Genomic DNA, 19,175 nt, shown 5'->3' with positions numbered 1-19,175 from the left:
TGATTCGATATTTTTATACATTACAAACTGATCACCACAGTGGTGAAACTGACTTGTGCAGACTTACTGGATACGTACTACTAATAATTTAAATACACATTCTGTATGGTATTAGTTTGTAGGGTTAAGCCAATTTGATTATAAATTAATTTATTTTCTGTATTATATCTCCAATTTTTTCCTGTATAAAGCAGTATACTACTTTATTTTGCCTCTCCATTCTTTTCCCTCTCTTTATTGACACCTTGTTTTGTAAGAATGGGCAACATATTTAACGTTCCATATTTCTAGCTCCCCCGTATTCATATACAAATCTTTGTGCTGCTACCTCCACTGTTACAACAAAATTTCTGTAGAAAAGATCAGTGACTTGTTGCTTCAGAATCTAGTTATTTTTTGCCTTCCTCCTTAGCAAATATGTACTTCTTCCTAGGTGCCTACTATTGTGTGCACACAGGGAAGGAATAGAGATGAACGGGAGATAGGTGCAAGGTGAAGGGAGGAATTAGCATTGGGAATGGTTATACCTTTCAAACTTGGGGCTCTTGACACTACCCACTAATCTTATTCGCTCCAGCCTCTTTTTCCTGTTCCCTGAATTATTCAATTCAGACTTTCAACAGTCAACTCACAAGACTCACCCTCATCACTTGATCTGGCCTCCCACTTAGGTAATTAGAGGCCATAGGTGTAAATTCCCTTCCACTCCCTTCTCCACCTGAAAAACATGTCTGTATTTTTTCATTCATAATTACTTTCGAAGGGAAAGGAGGGGAATTGATGATTGAAGATTTGAACTAACTACACGGTATGGGAAAGAAAACTAGGGCTGAATAAAAAGATTGTTAGGTTATGTCAAGAGTCAGCTGATATTTAAGAATATTTTGTGATTCTAAAAGTAAATTGCTACAGGCACGACAGGATCATGAGTGGTTAATGGAAAAAGTAGTTGACCCTTGTTTGATTCTCATTTATTTCAGCTACATGTATGTGTTTCATGTAAAATGTACTTATTGTGATTTGCAGTTGAAAATGTTTGGAATTTGTCTCCTAAATCTGAGACCTCCTTTTCTTTTGCTTAACCCATAAATATTGGTGTACAAAGGGGTATTGTCCTTGATCCTGTTCTCCCTTCACTAATCATAACTGCACTTCAGATTTGAAATACTTATATGCTGGTGGTTCACACTCTTCAGTTCTAGAACTATGCTAAACAGTCTGTCCGAAACTTATTCATTACGTTCTGGCTAAAATTACTTTTCCCTCATTTTGAGTAATTGTGTAATTATCCATGAATTACCCATGCCAGAAACTTGCAAATCATCTAGAATTTCAAATTTCTTCCCTTGCTGTAACTGTTACCTCTCCATCTTCACATATTCATTCATTAAGTAAATCAGTTCTGCCTCTAATTTATCATCTACGTTTCTCTTATGATTGCCTTAGTTTGGTCTCTTGTTTTGTTACTAATAGACCAGTCTTTTAATTAGAGGGCGAGTTTAGCATAGGTTTTAAGAGCATTGGCTGTAGGTTCAGACATTTAAGTTTCAGACCTTGGTCTCCTCTCCCCTCCATTTACATTGTCATATAGCTTGAGAACATTATCTAATCTCTCTGAACCTCAATTTTTTCACCTTTGAAGTGAGGATAGTAATTGAACCTACTTTACAAAGCTGTTAGGAGGACTGAATGAACTAATAAATATACATTTCCCAGTAAATACTACCTGATCTTACAGTGAAACCTTGTACTAATGCAAATATAGATATAATTTGATTATTTCTTGTCCCCAACACAGCCTTTGTTTTCAAACGGGCAGGTTAAAATTCTTACTGGGATAAGGGCAGAAGTACAAGGTAGAGCAAAGTTGGGCTGGAAAACATCTGACAAGGATTGTGGGGTGGCAGAGAGTTCCTGTGTCCCCAGTGTCTCCTGAGCCGATTTATGTGAATCAGACTGGAAAAAAAGGTGCCAACTAACAGAGATGCCTGGAATTTCTGAAATTTGACTCTCCAGTTTGTGTGATTGAATTTCAAGGCCTTTGCTTATTTTGTTAAGGCAAGGTTTTTACCTTATTTTAATTGACATAATTTTAATCATATCTCAATTTTCCCTTCATATTGTAATTAGAATGATTTTTAAAGCTGAAGTTTAATTATAATAGAACAGATTATTATATTTTTCTATTTTAATTTAATTTTTAATCTCTTTTATATATTTACTTTTAGGCCATGCATTTAGATATCAATATGTTTTATTGATGCCTTTGCTAATTAATTTTTGCATCTTCTAAGTATTTTTCCATGTTCTTAAATATCAGGTTGAACTGTATAAAATTACCATATTTGCAGGTCACAAATGGTCAAATACTGGCAGTTTTATATGGTTCAGTCTAATGCTTCATTCTTATAACAATGAATAAGTACTGTTATATGTCTGATAATTTGATTTGCTTATATTCTTGAATAATAGCTTAATCAGGATACAGATTGCTGGTTGACTGTTATTTTCTCTAACAGCTTTGAAGATAAACATTCCTGTTATCTTTTGACAGTTTTTTTTTTTTTACTGATGAGGTCAGCTGTAAGTCTGATTTTCTTCTATTACTAGTAGTTAAGAGTTTTTTTCGGGAGTTCCCTGGTAGCCTGGGGGTTAGGATTCTAGGCTTTTCACTGCCATGACCTGAGTTCAATCCCTGGTCAGGGAACTGAGGTCCTGCAAGCCACATGGATGGCCAAAAAAAAAAAAAAAAACCAAAGTTCTTCATTTTTGCTATGTTTATGTGCGCACATTTATTTTTATTTACCCTGCTCAGGACTTGGATTGCAATCTGAGTGTTCATTTCTTTAGTTCTGAAATTTCCAATTATTATCTCTTTAGCATCTGTACTTCAGTTCCTTCATGAACTTTTAGAACTTCTATTTTACACATGCTGGAGTTTCTCATTCAGTCCCCCTCCCTTTTTTTTTCAGTATCCAAAATGTATTTATTGGGATGGTTTCCCATTCATCTTGATTCAGGGTGATTTTAATGCTGCTTCTGTCTGAAGGAGCATCCTTCTGTAAGCCTTGCTTTTTCCTCCTGTAGGCTGGCAGAATATAGTAGAGCAGCCAATACAAAAAGTGTTTGTGCATTGCTAAAGACAGTGGTGATTTTATAACATCTTGAACATTTCACATCCATGAAATAGGAATTGGGGCTCTGCACCAGGTGCTTCTTCTTATGTTTCTTCTTCTTTTCTGGAGAGGATGAAGGAGATCCTTTGTGAGAGGCTTGTTCTTGTGGGGAGGTTGTCACAGCCAGAAAGCCTCATTCAGTTCTTTAGCTTGCTTTTTATCTTTTGTGGTTTCTGTCTCTCCTTATCTCTGTTGAATTCTATGTGATTTCTTCATATCTATCTTCTACCTTGATAATTTTTTTACAGTTATCACTTATTATTTAGCTTGTGTTGTGAGTTTATTCAGTAATTTTATTTTCTTGATTCTTTTTCAGATCTACCCATTTTCATAGATCCCATTTGTCACTTTGTGAAAATTTTACACATATTTGAAGTCTTTATCAGACTGATATGTCTTCTGTGGATTAGGTTTCTACTTCTTGGTGTATTGTATTTGTTGACTGTAATAGTACTGAAATTTCTTCATGTGCATTGTAGTCTTATTTATGAGCTTATCTTCAGTGGGAGCTCCACTTGTGCCTTGGGTTGGGAGGAGTTCTAATGAGATGGTTTTGTGTTTGTAAGGGTCCAGACAAGCTTCTTTTTGTTGTTGTTGAATGAATATGTGAATTTACTTATCTAAAGAGGAATCTCAGGAAAACAAGTAGCTGTTAGGCAAAAATAATGACTTCTGCTTCGTGGACATTTTGTTTGGAGTTCTGAGTTGATTAAAAAGGAGATTTTAAATAAGAACTTGAACTTAGGATAGAGAACAGAGGAGAAACGTTGAGTTCAGGCTTGGGAAAGATGACTAGTATGATGGACTGGTTTCCTTGGGTTCCTTCTGGTTCATAATAGATTTACTTCCAATTTTCCATTCAGTGTTTCTGAAATCTCAGAAAAACTGGTGCCAGGACACGAAGGTTCAGGGCTGGAGATTGCATCACTACGTGAACCCTAAGTCATCCGGCATTGGATAGATTACCAGTTATTATAAAAGAATATAGCTCAGGAACAGCCAGATGGAAGAGATGCATAGGGCAAGGTATGTGGGAAGAGGTGTGGAGCTTCCATGCTCACTGAGCATGTCACTCTTCCTGAATATCCCCAAGTTCACCAACCTGGAAGCTACTCCTAGACAAGCTTCTTATTAGTTTCTTGACTTGGCCTTTCTATGTACTGTGCAGATAGTACACACGTTAGTTATGTATCTATGCAGGAAGCTTGTTTGTGTTCAGACTTCTTGTGGATGACTCCACGGCTGGCAAGGATTTTAGGTTTCAGAGTACTTAAAGCCTGCCCTGTGGCTTTATTGAGGGAGTTCAGTTTCAACTTTTAACCTTTGTCTTCCTATTCCCAACGGTGGTAACAATAACCCCTGTGGCCCACTTGCATCACTGCCTTACCACTTAGGCTTTGAGTGCCCTTTTGGTTTCTGGCACTTCCAATTTTGACTTCTTGGTTGTAGACTCAGTTATATATTTTTAGACCTTTAATTTGTTATATGTTAGCCATTTCTGTGTTTGAGTTGGGGGTCAGGTGGTCTTAGATTTGCTTAGTGATCCATCTTGAATGGAAGTCCACCAATTTAATGAAGCTAAATTCCAGTTAACAACACTGTGGAGATAAACTAGTTTGTAGACTTGTCTATTTTAGCCTTTAAGCACCCCCCCACCAAAGATTATACATTTTAGTAAATTGACACTTAAAAGAAATTAATCTAATAGGTATGAATGGGTCTCTTAGAACATTGAAGTAATGAAATCAGTTCTAGGGACGTTATGCGTAAAACTTGGTCAGTAGGGGCTTCCCTGGTGGCGCAGTGGTTGAGAATCTGCCTGCCAATGCAGGGGACACGGGTTCGTGCCCTGGTCTGGGAAGATCTCACATGCCACGGAGCAACTAGGCCCGTGAGCCACAGCTACTGAGCCTGCGCGTCTGGAGCCTGTGCTCCGCAACAAGAGAGGCCGTGACAGTGAGAGGCCTGCGCACCGCGATGAAGAGTGGCCCCCGCTCGCCGCAACTAGAGAAAGCCCACGCACAGAAACGAAGACCCAACACAGCCAAAAATACAAGTTAAAAAAAAAAAAACTTGGTCGGTAGCTTTGGCTCTGAAGTTTGGGTTTCAGTTTTGTATAGTAATGAAAACTCAACATGACAACTAGTACTGAGTTATTGAGTCAGGAGCACGCTCATCTGATCACTAATTACAAGGGCATTGTTACTCATAAACTCGAATGGAAAATGACTCACCTTTTCAACACAAACATTTATATAATTTAAAAATTTATTTATAAATATAGAAGTAAATAGCAGAAAGATCCCTAAAGAAGCTTCAACTCTTTGTTTTGGTGGTAAGACACCTTGGCTGCTGGGTAATCTGACAGAAGTAAGTAGTCAGCATAGGAATGGGTTTGGCTGATGGTCTGCAGACTTAAATTTTCCTGTGTCTCATTGGGGGTTCTTTCATGCCTTAGATTTCTGAATTCCAAGCTTCTCTGAAAACCTTTATGGCAAATAAGAGTCTTTCTCAAATGTATCCCTCTATTCTTCCTGTACTTTGGGTTGTGTTTCTTCTGCAATGTTTAGGTATCCTTTTGCCATCTACATTTTTTGAAAAAGATAAAAAGTCGTAAACTGTGATGTCAGCTTGCCAGGTAGAAGTAGAAATTGTAAGAATCTGAGAATCAGCTTATTGAGTTCAAAAAACAAAACCTGGTATGACTTACATCAAATCATACATAAAAGTATAATGGATACTTTTATATATTGAATGTTTCTTGCTCAGAACAGAATGTCTCTTCAGAGATATTCCTTCAGAGTTATTCCTTCATTAAGATGTTACAAATTTCTTAAGAACTTTCTCAATATTTTACATATATATATAATTATATATACATATAGTTATATATACATATAATGGTCTATCTATAGACTCCTTTTTTTTCCATTTGTGAACTTCGCACCTGCTCTTCTTGGTTTGCATGCTGTTTCTTCCTTTCCTAGTTTTGTTGGGGGTCCCCAAGACCATCCTCAGGTTCAGTGATTTGCTGGAAGGACTCACAGAATTAAGAAAAGCTTATACTCATGGTTGATTTTATTGCAGTGAAAGGATACAGATTAAAATTAGCAAAGAGAAAAGGTGCATGGTGTAAAATCCAGGAGAAAGCAGATGCAAGCATCCAGCTGTCTCCTTTCAGTGGAGTTGCACAGGGAGAGTCTTAATTCTCCCAGTTACAATGTATGACAATATGCAGGAGGAGTATTGCCAACCAGGGAAGCTCACATGAACCTCTGTGTCTGGGTTTTTCTAAAAATAAATTTACTTATTTATTTGATTTTTGGCTGCGTTGGTTGGGTCTTCGTTGCTGCGCTTGGGCTTTTCTCTAGTTGTGGCGAGTGGCGACTATTCATCGTTGCGGTGTGCGGGCTTTTCATTGCGGTGGCTTCTCTCGTTACGGAGCACGGGCTCTAGGCGCGCAGGCTCAGTAGTTGTGGCACACGGTCTTAGTTGCTCCCTGGCATGTGGGATTGTGCCAGACCAGGGGTCGAACCCGTGTCCCCTGCATTGGCAGTTGGATTCTTAACCACTACGCCACCAGGGAAGCCCTTGTCTGGGGTTTTTATTGGAGACTCAGTCATATAGGGATGCAGCCTCCACAGAACTGATAACACCTACTTGGACTCCAGCCGATCCCACAGGTCAAACTGAATACAGATGGCCCAAGGCCTCAGGCAAACAGAAACGCTTTTATCAGGCATATATTCCAAGAGTTCGAAGGCCATCTCCCATATGCCCATCAAGGGCTAGTGTTGAAGGCCTTCCTTAGGAATGTGTGGGGTTTAATGAACCCAGGCCAACCAAGCATACTCTTTCTTGCACACTAGTGAATGCATGTTGATTCTTCAAGACCATGTATAAATGTCACCTCTTCAGTGAAAACTTACCTTATTCACTGTAAGAAGTTAGTTGCTTGCGTATTTTTGCTCCTAAATTACTTATCCTCATCTCCTCTGTAGTTAATGCTGTAGGTTTCCAGGATTTTAAAAAATATTTATTCATTCATTCATTCATTCATTGGCTGCGTCGGGTCTTAGTTGTGGCATGCAGGATCTTTCATTGTGGTGCGCAGACTTCTCTCTAGTTGTGGCGCATGGGCTCTATAGTTGTGGTGTGCAGGCTCGGTAGTTGAGGCACACGGGCTTAGTTGCCCCATGGCACGTGGGATCTTAGTTTCCCAACTAGGGATTGAACCTGCTTCCCCTGCATTGGAAGGCAGATTCTTAACCACTGGCCCACGAGGGAAGTCACTCTACAATGGTTTTTAATTCATGCCATCTTAGATGTAAAAATATTTATATTCATTTTCCCCTTTCTCCTGACCATACTGTTTCTTCCTTTGATTCAAAAAAGTGTTTTTATGCATTTCCTTTGAGCAGGATCTTTGTATGCATTTCGTGTTACAAAAACAATATTTTGTTTTCATATGTAATGGTAAATTTGAGTTTGTTTTACCAATATATGTATGTCTGCTGAGGGACTGATATTCCTGCTTTTAGCATGACATTTTGTTTTCATTTTCCATTACAATTACTATATAAGTTACTGTAGTTTGTATATGTACAACTCTTTGCAGTCAAATGCTGTACCACTGAGCTATACCTCCTATATGTACAACTCTTGGACTGTTTATATCCTTGTCTTTGTATGCTGCTTCCTATAGTTGTGCGTGGTATAAACTATAAAAATCATATACTAGTCTTGAACCCTTTTTTTTTAATATACTGCAGTTTTATTTCAGTCACACAAACGAAGTTAGTATATAGGAAATTTAAATGAAACAGTATGGTAAAAATAGCTGAGAACCAAAAAATCTAAAAAGGAAGTACACCTAAAGGATGAGAATTCAATATGCACTAGTGTTTCATCTTTAGTTTTGATTGACACTTAATGCTTGCAGATTTCAAAACTTTGAGATCATGATGACTATTCTGAAGAGATTTCAGCACCAGCACTAAGATTTTGTACATTCAGTTGGTTTGCAGTTGACTTGTTAGCCATTTACATAGTGTATAGTACAGATTTGTCACAGGTCAGATCACAGTGTTGAAGGAAAGAAGTACCTTCCTGTAATTAGAAAGGATCCCCTGAACTGCACTCACCTTAAGACATCCAGTATACAGGAGCATGAAAACCATCATAACAATGTGGCTCCAGGGAAGATAGTTTTGATAAGGAAAATAGCCTAAGCTTCTGTTTCCCATTTTAATTACTGAAATCTCTAACAGTGACAGAACTGTCACATAGGACAGTAACTGTATACAGTAATTCAATCAAACTTCTTGGAAAGAACACATTTAGCAATCTGGGATAATGCAGAATGACAAGAAGTATAACGTGATTCAACACTGGTTCTTTTTGTCATTTTACACAGATATCATGTTTGTTAGTTTTTTTAATGACAGGATTTTTATTTTTATTTTTTAAATTTTTGGCCGTGCAGCACGGCATGCAGGGAACTGATCTCAATTCCCCAACCAGGATCAAACCTATTCCCCCTGCAGTGGAAGCCAGAGTCTTAGCCACTGGACCACCAGGGAAGTCCTGACATGTTATTATTAGACCAAAGCACAAAACGTTTAGTGCATAAACCAGTTTCTATTTTAAGATCTAGCATTTTTATTGTAGTCTTTTATCTTAGTTTGTACCACTTTTACCCAGTACTCTATCCTACTGTAGATTGTTTAACTTGATGAACAAAATCAAAAGTGATTTCTGACCAGATTTATGGAGGACATAAACATTTATATCATCTAAGTGTTTGCATAACCAAGAGTGCAATAATAAATATGAAAATGCCTATTTCATTTAGAAAATAAGCTTGCTGCATCTTTTTTTTTGAATTTTATTTTATTTTCTTATACAGAAGGTTCTTATTAGTTATCCATTTTATACATGTTAGTGTATACATGTCAATCCCAATCTCCCAATTCATCACCGCCCACCCCCCACCCCGCCACTTTACCCCTTGGTGTCCATATATTTGTTCTCTACATCTGTGTCTCTATTTCTGCCCTGCAAACCAGTTCATCTGTACCATTTTTTCTAGGTTCCACATATATGCTTTAATATACGATATTTGTTTTTCTCTTTCTGAGTTAACTTCATTCTGTATGACCTCTAGATACATCCACGTCCCTACAAATGACCCCAAATTTCGTTCCTTTTTATGGCTGAGTAATATTGTATTGTGTATATGTACCACATCTTCTTTATCCATTTGTCTGTCGATGGGCATTTAGGTTGCTTCCATGACCTGGCTGTTGTAAATAGTGCTGCAGTGAATATTGGGGTACATGTGTCTTTTTGAATTATGGTTTTCTCTGGGTATATGCCCAGTAGTGGGATTGCTGGGTCATATGGTAATTCTATTTTTAGTTTTTTAAGGAACCTCCATACTGTTCTCCATAGTGTCTGTATCAATTTACATTCCCACCAACAGTGCAAGAGGGTTCCCTTTTCTCCACACCCTCTCCAGCATTTGTTGTTTTTAGATTTTCTGACGATGCCCATTCTAACGTGTGAAGTGATACCTCATTGTAGTTTTGATTTGCATTTCTCTAATAGTTAGTGATTTTGAGCAGCTTTTCATGTGCTTCTTGGCCATCTGTCTGTCTTCTTTGGAGAGTTGTCTATTGAGGTTTTCTGCCCATTTTTTTTTTTTTGCGGTATGCGGGCCTCTCACTGTTGCAACCTCTCCCGTTGCGGAGCACAGGCTCCAGACGCACAGGCTCAGCGGCCATGGCTCATGGGCATAGCCGCTCCGCGGCATGTGGGATCTTCCCAGATCGGGGCAGGAACCCGGGTCCCCTGCATCGGCAGGCAGACTCTCAACCACTGTGCCACCAGGGGAGCCCCCTCTGCCCATTTTTTGATTGGGTTGTTTGTTTTTTTAATATTGACCTGCATGAGCTGTTTATATATTTGGGAGACTAATCCTTTGTCCATTGATTCGTTTGCAAATGTTTGCTCCCATTCTGAGGGTTGTCTTTTTGTCTTGTTTTTATTTCTTTTGTTTTGCAAAAGCTTTTAAGTTTCATTAGGTCCCATTTGTTTATTTTTGTTTTTATTTCCATTTCTCTAGGAGGTGGATCAAAAAATATCTTGTTTTGATTTATGTCAAAGAGTGTTCTTCCTATGTTTTCCTCTAAGAGTTTTATAGTGTCCAGTCTTACATTTAGATCTCTAATTCATTTTGAGTTTGTTTTTGTGTATGGTGTTAGGGAGTGTTCTAATTTCATTCTTTTACATGTAGCTTTCCAGTTTTCCCAGCACCACTTATTGGAGAGACTGTCTTTTCTTGTGTATCCTTGCTTCCTTTGTCATAGATTAGTTGACCATAGGTGCATGGGTTTATCTGTGGGTTTTCTGTCCTGTTCCACTGATCTATATTTCTGTTTTTGTGCCAGTACCATACTGTATTGATTACTGTAGCTTTGTAGTATAGTCTGAAGTCAGGGAGTCTGATTCCTCCAGCTCTGTTTTTATTCCCTCAAGACTGCTTTGTCTATTCGGGGTCTTTTGTGTCTCCATACAAATTTTAAGATGTTTTGTTCTAGTTCTGTAAAAAGTGCCATTGGTAATTTAATAGGGATTTCATTGAATCTGTAGAATGCTTTGGGTAGTATAGTCATTTTCACAATATTGATTCTTCCAATCCAAGAACATGGCATATCTCTCCATCTGTTTGTATGATCTTTAATTTCTTTCATCAGTGTCTTATAGTTTTCTGCATACAGGTCTTTTGTCTCCTTAGGTAGGTTTATGCCTAGGTATTTTATTCTTTTTGTTGCAGTGGTAAATGGGAGTGTTTCCTTAAGTTCTCTTTCAGATTTTTCATCATTAGTGTATAACAATGCAAGAGTTTTCTGTGCATTTATTTTGTATCCTACAACTTTACCAAATTCATTGATTTAGCTCTAGTAGTTTTCTGGTGGCATCTTTAGGATTCTCTATGTATAGTATCATGTCATCTGCAAAGAGTAACAATTTTACTTCTTCTTTTCCAATTTGGATTCCTTTTATTTCTTTTTCTTCTCTGATTGCCGTGGCTAAAACTTCCAAAGTTATGTTGAATAATAGTGGCAAGAGTGGGCAATCTTGTCTTTTCCTGATCTTAGAAGAAATGGCTTCAGTTTTTCACCATTGAGAATGATGTTGGCTGTGTGTTTGTCATATATGGCCTTTATTATGTTGAGGTAAGTTCCCTCTCTGCCTACTTTCTGGAGGGTTTTTATCATAAATGGGTGTTGAATTTTGTCGAAAGCTTTTTGTGCATCTATCGAGATGATCATATGGTTTTTATTCTCCAGTTTGTTAATATGATGTATCACATTGATATGCGTATATTGAAGAATCCTTGCATCCCTGGTATAAATCTCACTTGATCATGGTGTATGATCCTTTTAATGCGTTGTTGGATTCTGTTTGCTAGTATTTTGTTGAGGATTTTTGCATCTATATTCATCAGTGATATGGTTTGTAATTTTCTTTTTTTGTAGTATCTTTGTCTGGTTTTGGTATCAGGATGATGGTGACCTCATAGAATGAGTTTGGGAGTGTTCCTCCCTCTGCAATTTTTTGGAAGAGTTTGAGAAGGGATGGGTGTTAGCTCTTCTCTAAATGTTTGATAGAATTCACCTGTGAAGCCATCTGGTCTGGACTTTTGTTTGTTGGAAGATTTCTAATCACAGTTTCAATTTCAGTGCTTGTGATTGGTCTGTTCATAGTTTCTATTTCTTCCTGGTTCAGTCTTGGAAGGTTATACCTTTCTAAGAATTAGTCCATTTCTTCCAGGTTGTCCATTTTACTGGCATAGAGTGGCTTGCCGTAGTCTCTTAGGATGCTTTTTATTTCTGTGGTGTCTCTTGTAACTTTTCCTTTCTGATTTTATTGATTTTATTTGAGTCCTCTCCCTCTTTTTCTAGATGAGCCTGGCTAATGGTTTATTGATTTTGTTTACCTTCTCAAAGAACCAGCTTTTAGTTTTATTGATCTTTGCTATTGTTTTCTTTGTTTCTATTTCATTTATTTCTGCTGTGATCTTTATGATTTCTTTCCTTCTGCTAACTTTGGGTTTTGTTTGTTCTTCTTTCTGTAGTTCCTTTAGGTGTAAGATTAGATTGTTTTGAGGTATTTCTTGTTTCTTGAGGTAGGCTTGTATAGCTATAATCTTCCCTTAGAAGTGCTTTTGCTGCATCCCATAGGTTTTGGATCGTCGTGTTTTCATTGTCATTTGTCTCTAGGTATTTTTTTATGTCCTCTTTGATTTCTTCAGTGATCTCTTGGTTATTTAGTAACATATTGTTTATACTCCATGTGTTTGTGTTTTTTACGTTTTTTTCCCTGTAATTGATTTCTCATCTCATAGCATTGTGGTCAGAAAAGATGCTTGATATGGTTTCAATTTTCTTTAATTTATTGTGGCTTGATTTGTGACCCAGGATGTGATCTATCCTGGAGAATGTTCCGTGCGCACTTGAGAACAAAGTGTAATCTGCTGTTTTGGAATGTCCTATAAATATCAATTAAATCTATCTGGTCTGTCGGGTCATTTAAAGCTTCTGTTTCCTTATTTATTTTCATTTTGGATGATCTGTCCGTTGGTGTAAGTGAGGTATTAAAGTCCCCCATTATTATTGTGTTACTGTCGATTTCCTTTTATAGCTGTTAGAAGTTGCCTTATGTATTGAGGTGCTCCTATGTTGGGAGCGTATATATTTATAATTGTTATATCTTCTTCTTGGATTGATCCCTTGATAATTATGTAGTGTCTTTCATTGTCTCTTGTAACATTCTTTATTTTAAAGTCTCTTTTATTTGATATGAGAATTGCTACTTCAGCTTTCCTTTGATTTCCATTTGCATGGAATATCTTTTTCCATCCCCTCACTTTCGGTCTGAATGTGTCCCTGGGTCTGAAGTGGGTCTCTTGTAGACAGCATATATATGGGTCTTGTTTTTGTGTCCATTCAGCAAGCCTGTGTCTTTTGGTTGGAGCATTTAATCCATTCACATTAAAGGTAGTTATCGATATGTATGTTCCTGTTACCATTTTTTTAATTGTTATGGGTTTGCTTTTGTAGGTCCTTTTCTACTCTTGTGTTTCCCACTTAGAGAAGTTCCTTTAGCATTTGTTGTAGAGTTGGTTTAGTGGTGTTGAATTCTCTTAGCTTTTGCTTGTCTCTAAAGCTTTTGATTACTCCATGGAATCTAAATGAGATCCTTGCCGGGTAGAGTAGTCTTGGTTGTAGGTTCTTCCCTTTCATCACTTTAAGTATGTCATTCCACTCCCTTCTGGCTTGTAGAGTTTCTGCTGAGAAATCAGCTGTTAACCTCATGGGAGTTCCCTTGTATGTTATTTGTCATTTTTCCCTTGTTGCTTTCAATAATTTGTCTTTAATTTTTATCAGTTTGATTACTATGTGTCTCGGCATGTTTCTCCTTGGGTTTATCCTGCCTGGGACTCTCTGTGCTTCCTGGACTTGGGTGGCTATTTCCTTTCCCATTTTAGGGAAGTTTTCGACTATAATCTCTTGAAATATTTTCTCAGGTCCTTTCTCTCTCTCTTCTCCTTCTGGGACCCCTATGATGCGAATGTTGTTGCATTTAATGTTGTCCCCAAGGTCTCTTAGGATGTCTTCATTTCTTTTCATTCTTTTTTCTTTATTCTGTTCCTCAGCAGTGAATTCCACCATTCTGTCTTCCAGGTCACTTATCTGTTCTTCTGCCTCATTTATTCTGCTGTTGATTCCTTCTAGTGTTTTTTTCATTTTAGTTATTGTTCATCTCTGTTTTCTGTTCTTTAATTCTTCTAGATCTTTGTTAAACATTTCTTGCATCTTCTTGATCTTTGTCTCCATTCTTTTTCTGAGGTCCTGGTTCATCTTCACTATCGTTATTCTGAATTCTTTTTCTGGAAGGCTGCCTATCTCCGTTTAGTTGTTTTTCTGGGGTTTTATCTTGTTCCTTCATGTGGTACATAGCCCTCTGCCTTTCCATCTTGTCTGTCTTTCTGTGAATGTGGTTTTTGTTCCGCAGGCTGCAGGATTGTAGTTTTTCTTGCTTCTACTGTCTGCCCTCTGGATGCTTGCTGCATCTTTAATGTCTCTACTAGTGGATGACAATGAGTAGTTGATAGAAAAAAAAGAACTATATACTTGAATTATGGTAGCGCATCCATCAAGGTTAATCTAGAAATGAAGTTTCTATAGAAACAGGAACTGTTTTAACAAGGAAAAAAAGTTCCCTCATTCAAACCTCTTTGAAGTGGTAATGGCTGCAAACCTGCAGCATTTAGAAAACTATGCTGGCAACAAGCTGTGTCTTACGAACCTATATTAAGAAATCCAGAAAGCAGATGAAAGTGGATTCTTCAAAATTTTAGTAAAACTACTGATAACCAAAGATTTCAAAGGAAATATAGCACATAACTCAAGCATAAATCAAGGTGGAGAGCATGGAGAATTTTTGATTTCCTAAATTTTCAAACATTTTATCATTGCACATACAGGAATTCTCCCGTATTTTAATTTTAGAAGTTTCAAAGAAAATGGAGTGGATTACATACACAAATGTGAATGCCCACACAAACACGCGCAGACACACACACACACACACATACACACACACACACAGTGTAAGTAGAGTATATAGTTCCTTCTTCCCACCACCTAAGTCTCACTACCACTTAGCTGTACCTCCTGTATGCACAGCTCTTTGGACTGTTTATAGCCTTGTCTTTGTATGGTGCTTCCTATAGTTGTGCATAGTATAAACTGTAAAAATTATATCCTAGTCTTGAACCCTTTCTTAAAAGCAAGGATTGAGTCATGCTGTGTTCTCAATTTTATGGCTGACATATAGTAGTCAGTTTGTTGTGTTGACTGTGATGCTATTTTACAGTTAAGTTTAACTTCCATATGTTAACCTCAGCAGGTTTATTCGTTCTGATAGATGCTAGAACACTAGCAGGTTACGTCACAGATGATCTCTCTTCCCACATTAGCATGAATTCAAGTAGTTCTGAACAAAGTCAGAATTTATAAGTTGATAGATTGTGTATTTCTATTTCTGCTGTAACAGAATTGCCATAAACTTTTGTCTTAAAACAACATACATTTTATTTTCTTATTGTTCTTGAAGGCTGAAGTGTGAAATCAGTTTTACTGTGTTAGAGTCAAAGTGTTGGCAGGTCTTGTTCATTCTGGAGGCTCTGAGGAGAGAATCCATTTTCTTTTTCTTTTTCTTTTTTTCCAGCTTATAGTAGCCACCTGCATTCCTTGGCTGTGTCTCTGTTTCCAAAGCACATTATTCTAATCTCTGCTTTCATTGTCAATTGCCTTCTCCTCTTCTGTAGTCTAATCTTCTTCTGCCTCCATCTTGTTAGATCACTTGTGATGACATTTATGGCCTATCAAATAATCCAGGACAGCATACCCATCTCAAGATCCTTAATTTAATCCCCCTCACAGAATCTCCTTTGCTGTATAAAGTGACACAGGTTTTCCAAGCATTACGACCTAGGTATCTTTGGGGGCCGTTATTACAACCACATAGTGTAATAACGAAGCACCTTAAAGTTTTTTTGCATATTTATGCTTATTTTCTCTTCCTAAATAAGGTATCATTTTTCCCCAATGTAATAACTTAGTGGAATAACTTATTTTACTCAGCTCTTAATGCTCATTTCTTTGTTCTTGTCTATGATATATGAATGAGTAGTTCCCATGTAGGCATCGTGTACAATCTCCTTATTTTTTCTGAAGAATATTTCTTAATGTTGTTGTTTTGTGTTGTAGTTGGTGTAATACGGTGCCCAGTATGCCGCCAAGAATGCAGACAGATAGACCTTGTGGATAATTATTTTGTGAAAGATACATCTGAAGCTCCTAGCAGTTCTGATGAGAAATCAGAACAGGTATGCTTCTCAATTTTTCTTTATATTCCTATCTTGATATGAAAATATGAATTATAAGAAAACATGCTTGAATTGTTACATAATTTAGGGTAGTTATGCCTTAGTTTCATCTTTCAAATTGAAAATGAAGGATATCTTTATTCTACACCCTCAGACCTGGTTAAATGAGATTAAAAGTCATTACTTAAAGATTCAAATCTTGTATAGATTTTGTATTCTGAGACTTTTTTTTACCTACCTGAATGTTTGATCTGGAAGGGAAAGGATTTTGTTGAAGAGAAATGGATAACAAAATAATTTTATTCTAGGTACAGTGAATTAGTATATTTGAGAGCAAGTTAGAAAGTTTTCACCTTTTTGTTTTGTGGAACTATATTTTGTAAATTTAATGTAGCTTAGTATTTATTTCCTCCTTTAGGTATGTACTAGTTGTGAAGACAATGCAAGTGCAGTTGGCTTTTGTGTAGAATGTGGAGAGTGGCTATGTAAGACATGTATTGAAGCACATCAAAGAGTAAAATTCACTAAAGATCACTTGATCAGGAAGAAAGAAGATGTCTCAGGTAAGATAGAAGCAGTTTTAATGATTACTATTAATCTCCCTCTTTTGCCTCTATAGCATTTCTACTTATCTTTATAAGCTTTTGATACCAATATCAGTAAGAATTTAGAAAGTTAGACAAAAATTTTGTTTAGTTTAAAAATATGTGTTTTATTTTACTGCAGAGTCTGTTGGAGCATCTGGTCAGCGCCCTGTTTTCTGCCCTGTACACAAACAAGAACAGTTGAAACTTTTCTGTGAAACATGTGATAGGCTGACATGTAGAGACTGTCAGCTATTGGAACACAAAGAACATAGGTACAAAAGTCATAATTGCTTATCAAGAAATATTATAAAAAGTTCTTGTAAAATTATTTTTCCTAAAGCAAGTATTCTATAATTTTGTTAGCATTTTAAAATTATCAGTTTTGTGTTTTATGTCTTAGAGCAAGATGTATTTTTGATAAATTATTTAATGGTTTCCATATTCATACCTAATTGTTTTATGGATATTTGTTGAAAATGTATCAGTACATGGATTTGGGTTGCAAGAATGGAGTTATATTATTTCTTTGTATGCAATGCCTCTGGTTCAAATACACTTTTTTTCAAGTGTTCTATGGGATTTAGGCTCTGGACTGTTGTCTTAAAAGGTAATATTTCCATGAGTGTGGCTAAGTGATACCCATTTTAACATCAAAGCATAAATATACTGCTTTCATATTGGATATACAGTTTGTAGAAAAACTAGGGATTTATAAGCATCTAAGTAGCATAATTAATAATTCATTAATACATAGCTTTGTCTTTCAACCTTCTTTTACCCTCAGGATACAATAGTATTCACTTATCACCAGCCTGTTACATCTGAACTGTTCTGGAAAGTACTGAAATTTCTAGTCAGGTGTTAAGTTTGATTAACCACACTTAAATATTTGTTTTTTAACTCTAGGATGTCTTAGAGCTTTTAGTTCATTAGAGCCATTGGAATTTTTTGGAATCCTCTAAAAGAAGGGGATACATTAATTCTGTTCACTAACAAGTATTGCATCTGTAGTTTGTGCCAGGCAGTTTTCCTAATGGTGCATGTTTGTTTAATTCACACCAACCACCCATGCAGTGTTGGTACTGATATCCTGACTGTTTTAAAGGTGAGCGAGAGTTCTTACAGAAAGCTTCAGTAATCTGTACAAGGTGTCCCCATAAGTGGTAGAGCCAGGATTTGAACTCCAGATCTATTTTAGCCCATATGCTCATTTTCTCCCATGTGGTATTCAGAATATAGAATACAGTGTATGGAATCTTTCAAACTTGACCTCATAGGGGTAATGCTCTTTTTTCTTTTCCAAGGCACCTCTTACTGTTTTACAGAACATTTGTGTAGAAATGCTACTTTAAACTTTTGTATCCTTTGTTACAAAATGTCTCATCTTGCTTATGAATTGGCTAATGTTTTGCTTGAGGTAACTAATCTTGTGAATGCCTTCACCTGAGGTCCAAATCTTACCCTTGTCTTGTAATCTCAGTAAGACATTAAATTACTTTCTCACAGCTGCAGTCAGATCTTTGAGCATTTAGATTTCTTATGGCTTTTTACATTGATGGTGCGAAACAGAAAGAATAGGAACATGGCATCCTTTATCCTGTGAACAAATAGCTTCAGCCACTCCTCTCAAAGTTTAACCATGTTCCATTCTTCCCTTTCCTTCACCACTTTCCTTTACTACTCATAGCCAACTCCTAATTATCTCTTGAATGTTCTTCCCTTTTCTTTTGTTTTTTCACCCTGTGATTTTCCTGGATAGACTATGGCAGAACCAATGGCACTGGACTTAAAAGCCTAGGTTCCTGTTACTACAACACATTTACAACTAGTCTCCCTGTTTTGAGTTTTATATTGTCAAATTCATTCTGTCCACATTGCTGCCAGTATCATTTGGCTAACATGTAGTTAAGCCCCACCCACCCCACCCCCTTTAAACACACTCTTCAAAGATACCCCATAGTCAAAGTTTAAAGTGCTCATTATTGAGTCTTACCAGATTCTTTTCTTTATCATCTGTACAAAAGTTAGGAAACAGTCCACAAGACCACCCTCTCTTCTAATACCAGCTGCAGAGTTCAGTAAAAACCCAAACATAGGGGATAACAGCATGCAGTCCACCTCATTAATATGATTTGTTATTACTTATACCTTCTTCAGTTAGAGTGGTGGCCTTGTAAACAGGATGCTTTCTGTTCACCTTGGAACCACCATCCATAAGCCAAGCAGCTTTGTTAGCTAATAGACTTTATAGAGCACCACCTATGTGATCATAGCATTCAGCAGCTCCTCTGGTGGTTCAGAAGTTATATTTAGAGGAAAAGAGGCCAGCTACCTGCTCATAAATACAATAAATACTTCTTTGCATCCTCCTGGTCGCATGTTCCTGCACAGACCATCTCTGTTTATGTGGAACACTTCTGGGCCTTGCCTTCGTCATTAGAGTGTTCCCCT

General features: G+C 37.0%; 1 protein-coding gene across 2 annotated transcripts in view; it reads left to right on the top strand.

Annotated features, from left to right (window-relative positions):
* TRIM33 (tripartite motif containing 33) overlaps positions 1-19,175 on the top strand; it is a 144,594-nt gene that overhangs the window by 49,628 nt on the left and 75,791 nt on the right. For both annotated transcript variants that reach the window (XM_067727341.1, XM_067727340.1), the window contains exons 2-4: positions 16,019-16,137; positions 16,556-16,700; positions 16,864-16,996. In XM_067727341.1, coding sequence (XP_067583442.1) covers positions 16,019-16,137; positions 16,556-16,700; positions 16,864-16,996 — 397 coding nt within the window. The remainder of the gene's footprint in view (positions 1-16,018; positions 16,138-16,555; positions 16,701-16,863; positions 16,997-19,175) is intronic.

This window comes from Pseudorca crassidens, chromosome 2 (genome assembly GCF_039906515.1).
Source record: "Pseudorca crassidens isolate mPseCra1 chromosome 2, mPseCra1.hap1, whole genome shotgun sequence".
NCBI lineage: Eukaryota > Metazoa > Chordata > Mammalia > Artiodactyla > Delphinidae > Pseudorca > Pseudorca crassidens.
Note: the sequence above shows the minus strand (reverse complement) of the source record. Positions and strands in the feature narration are given on the sequence as shown.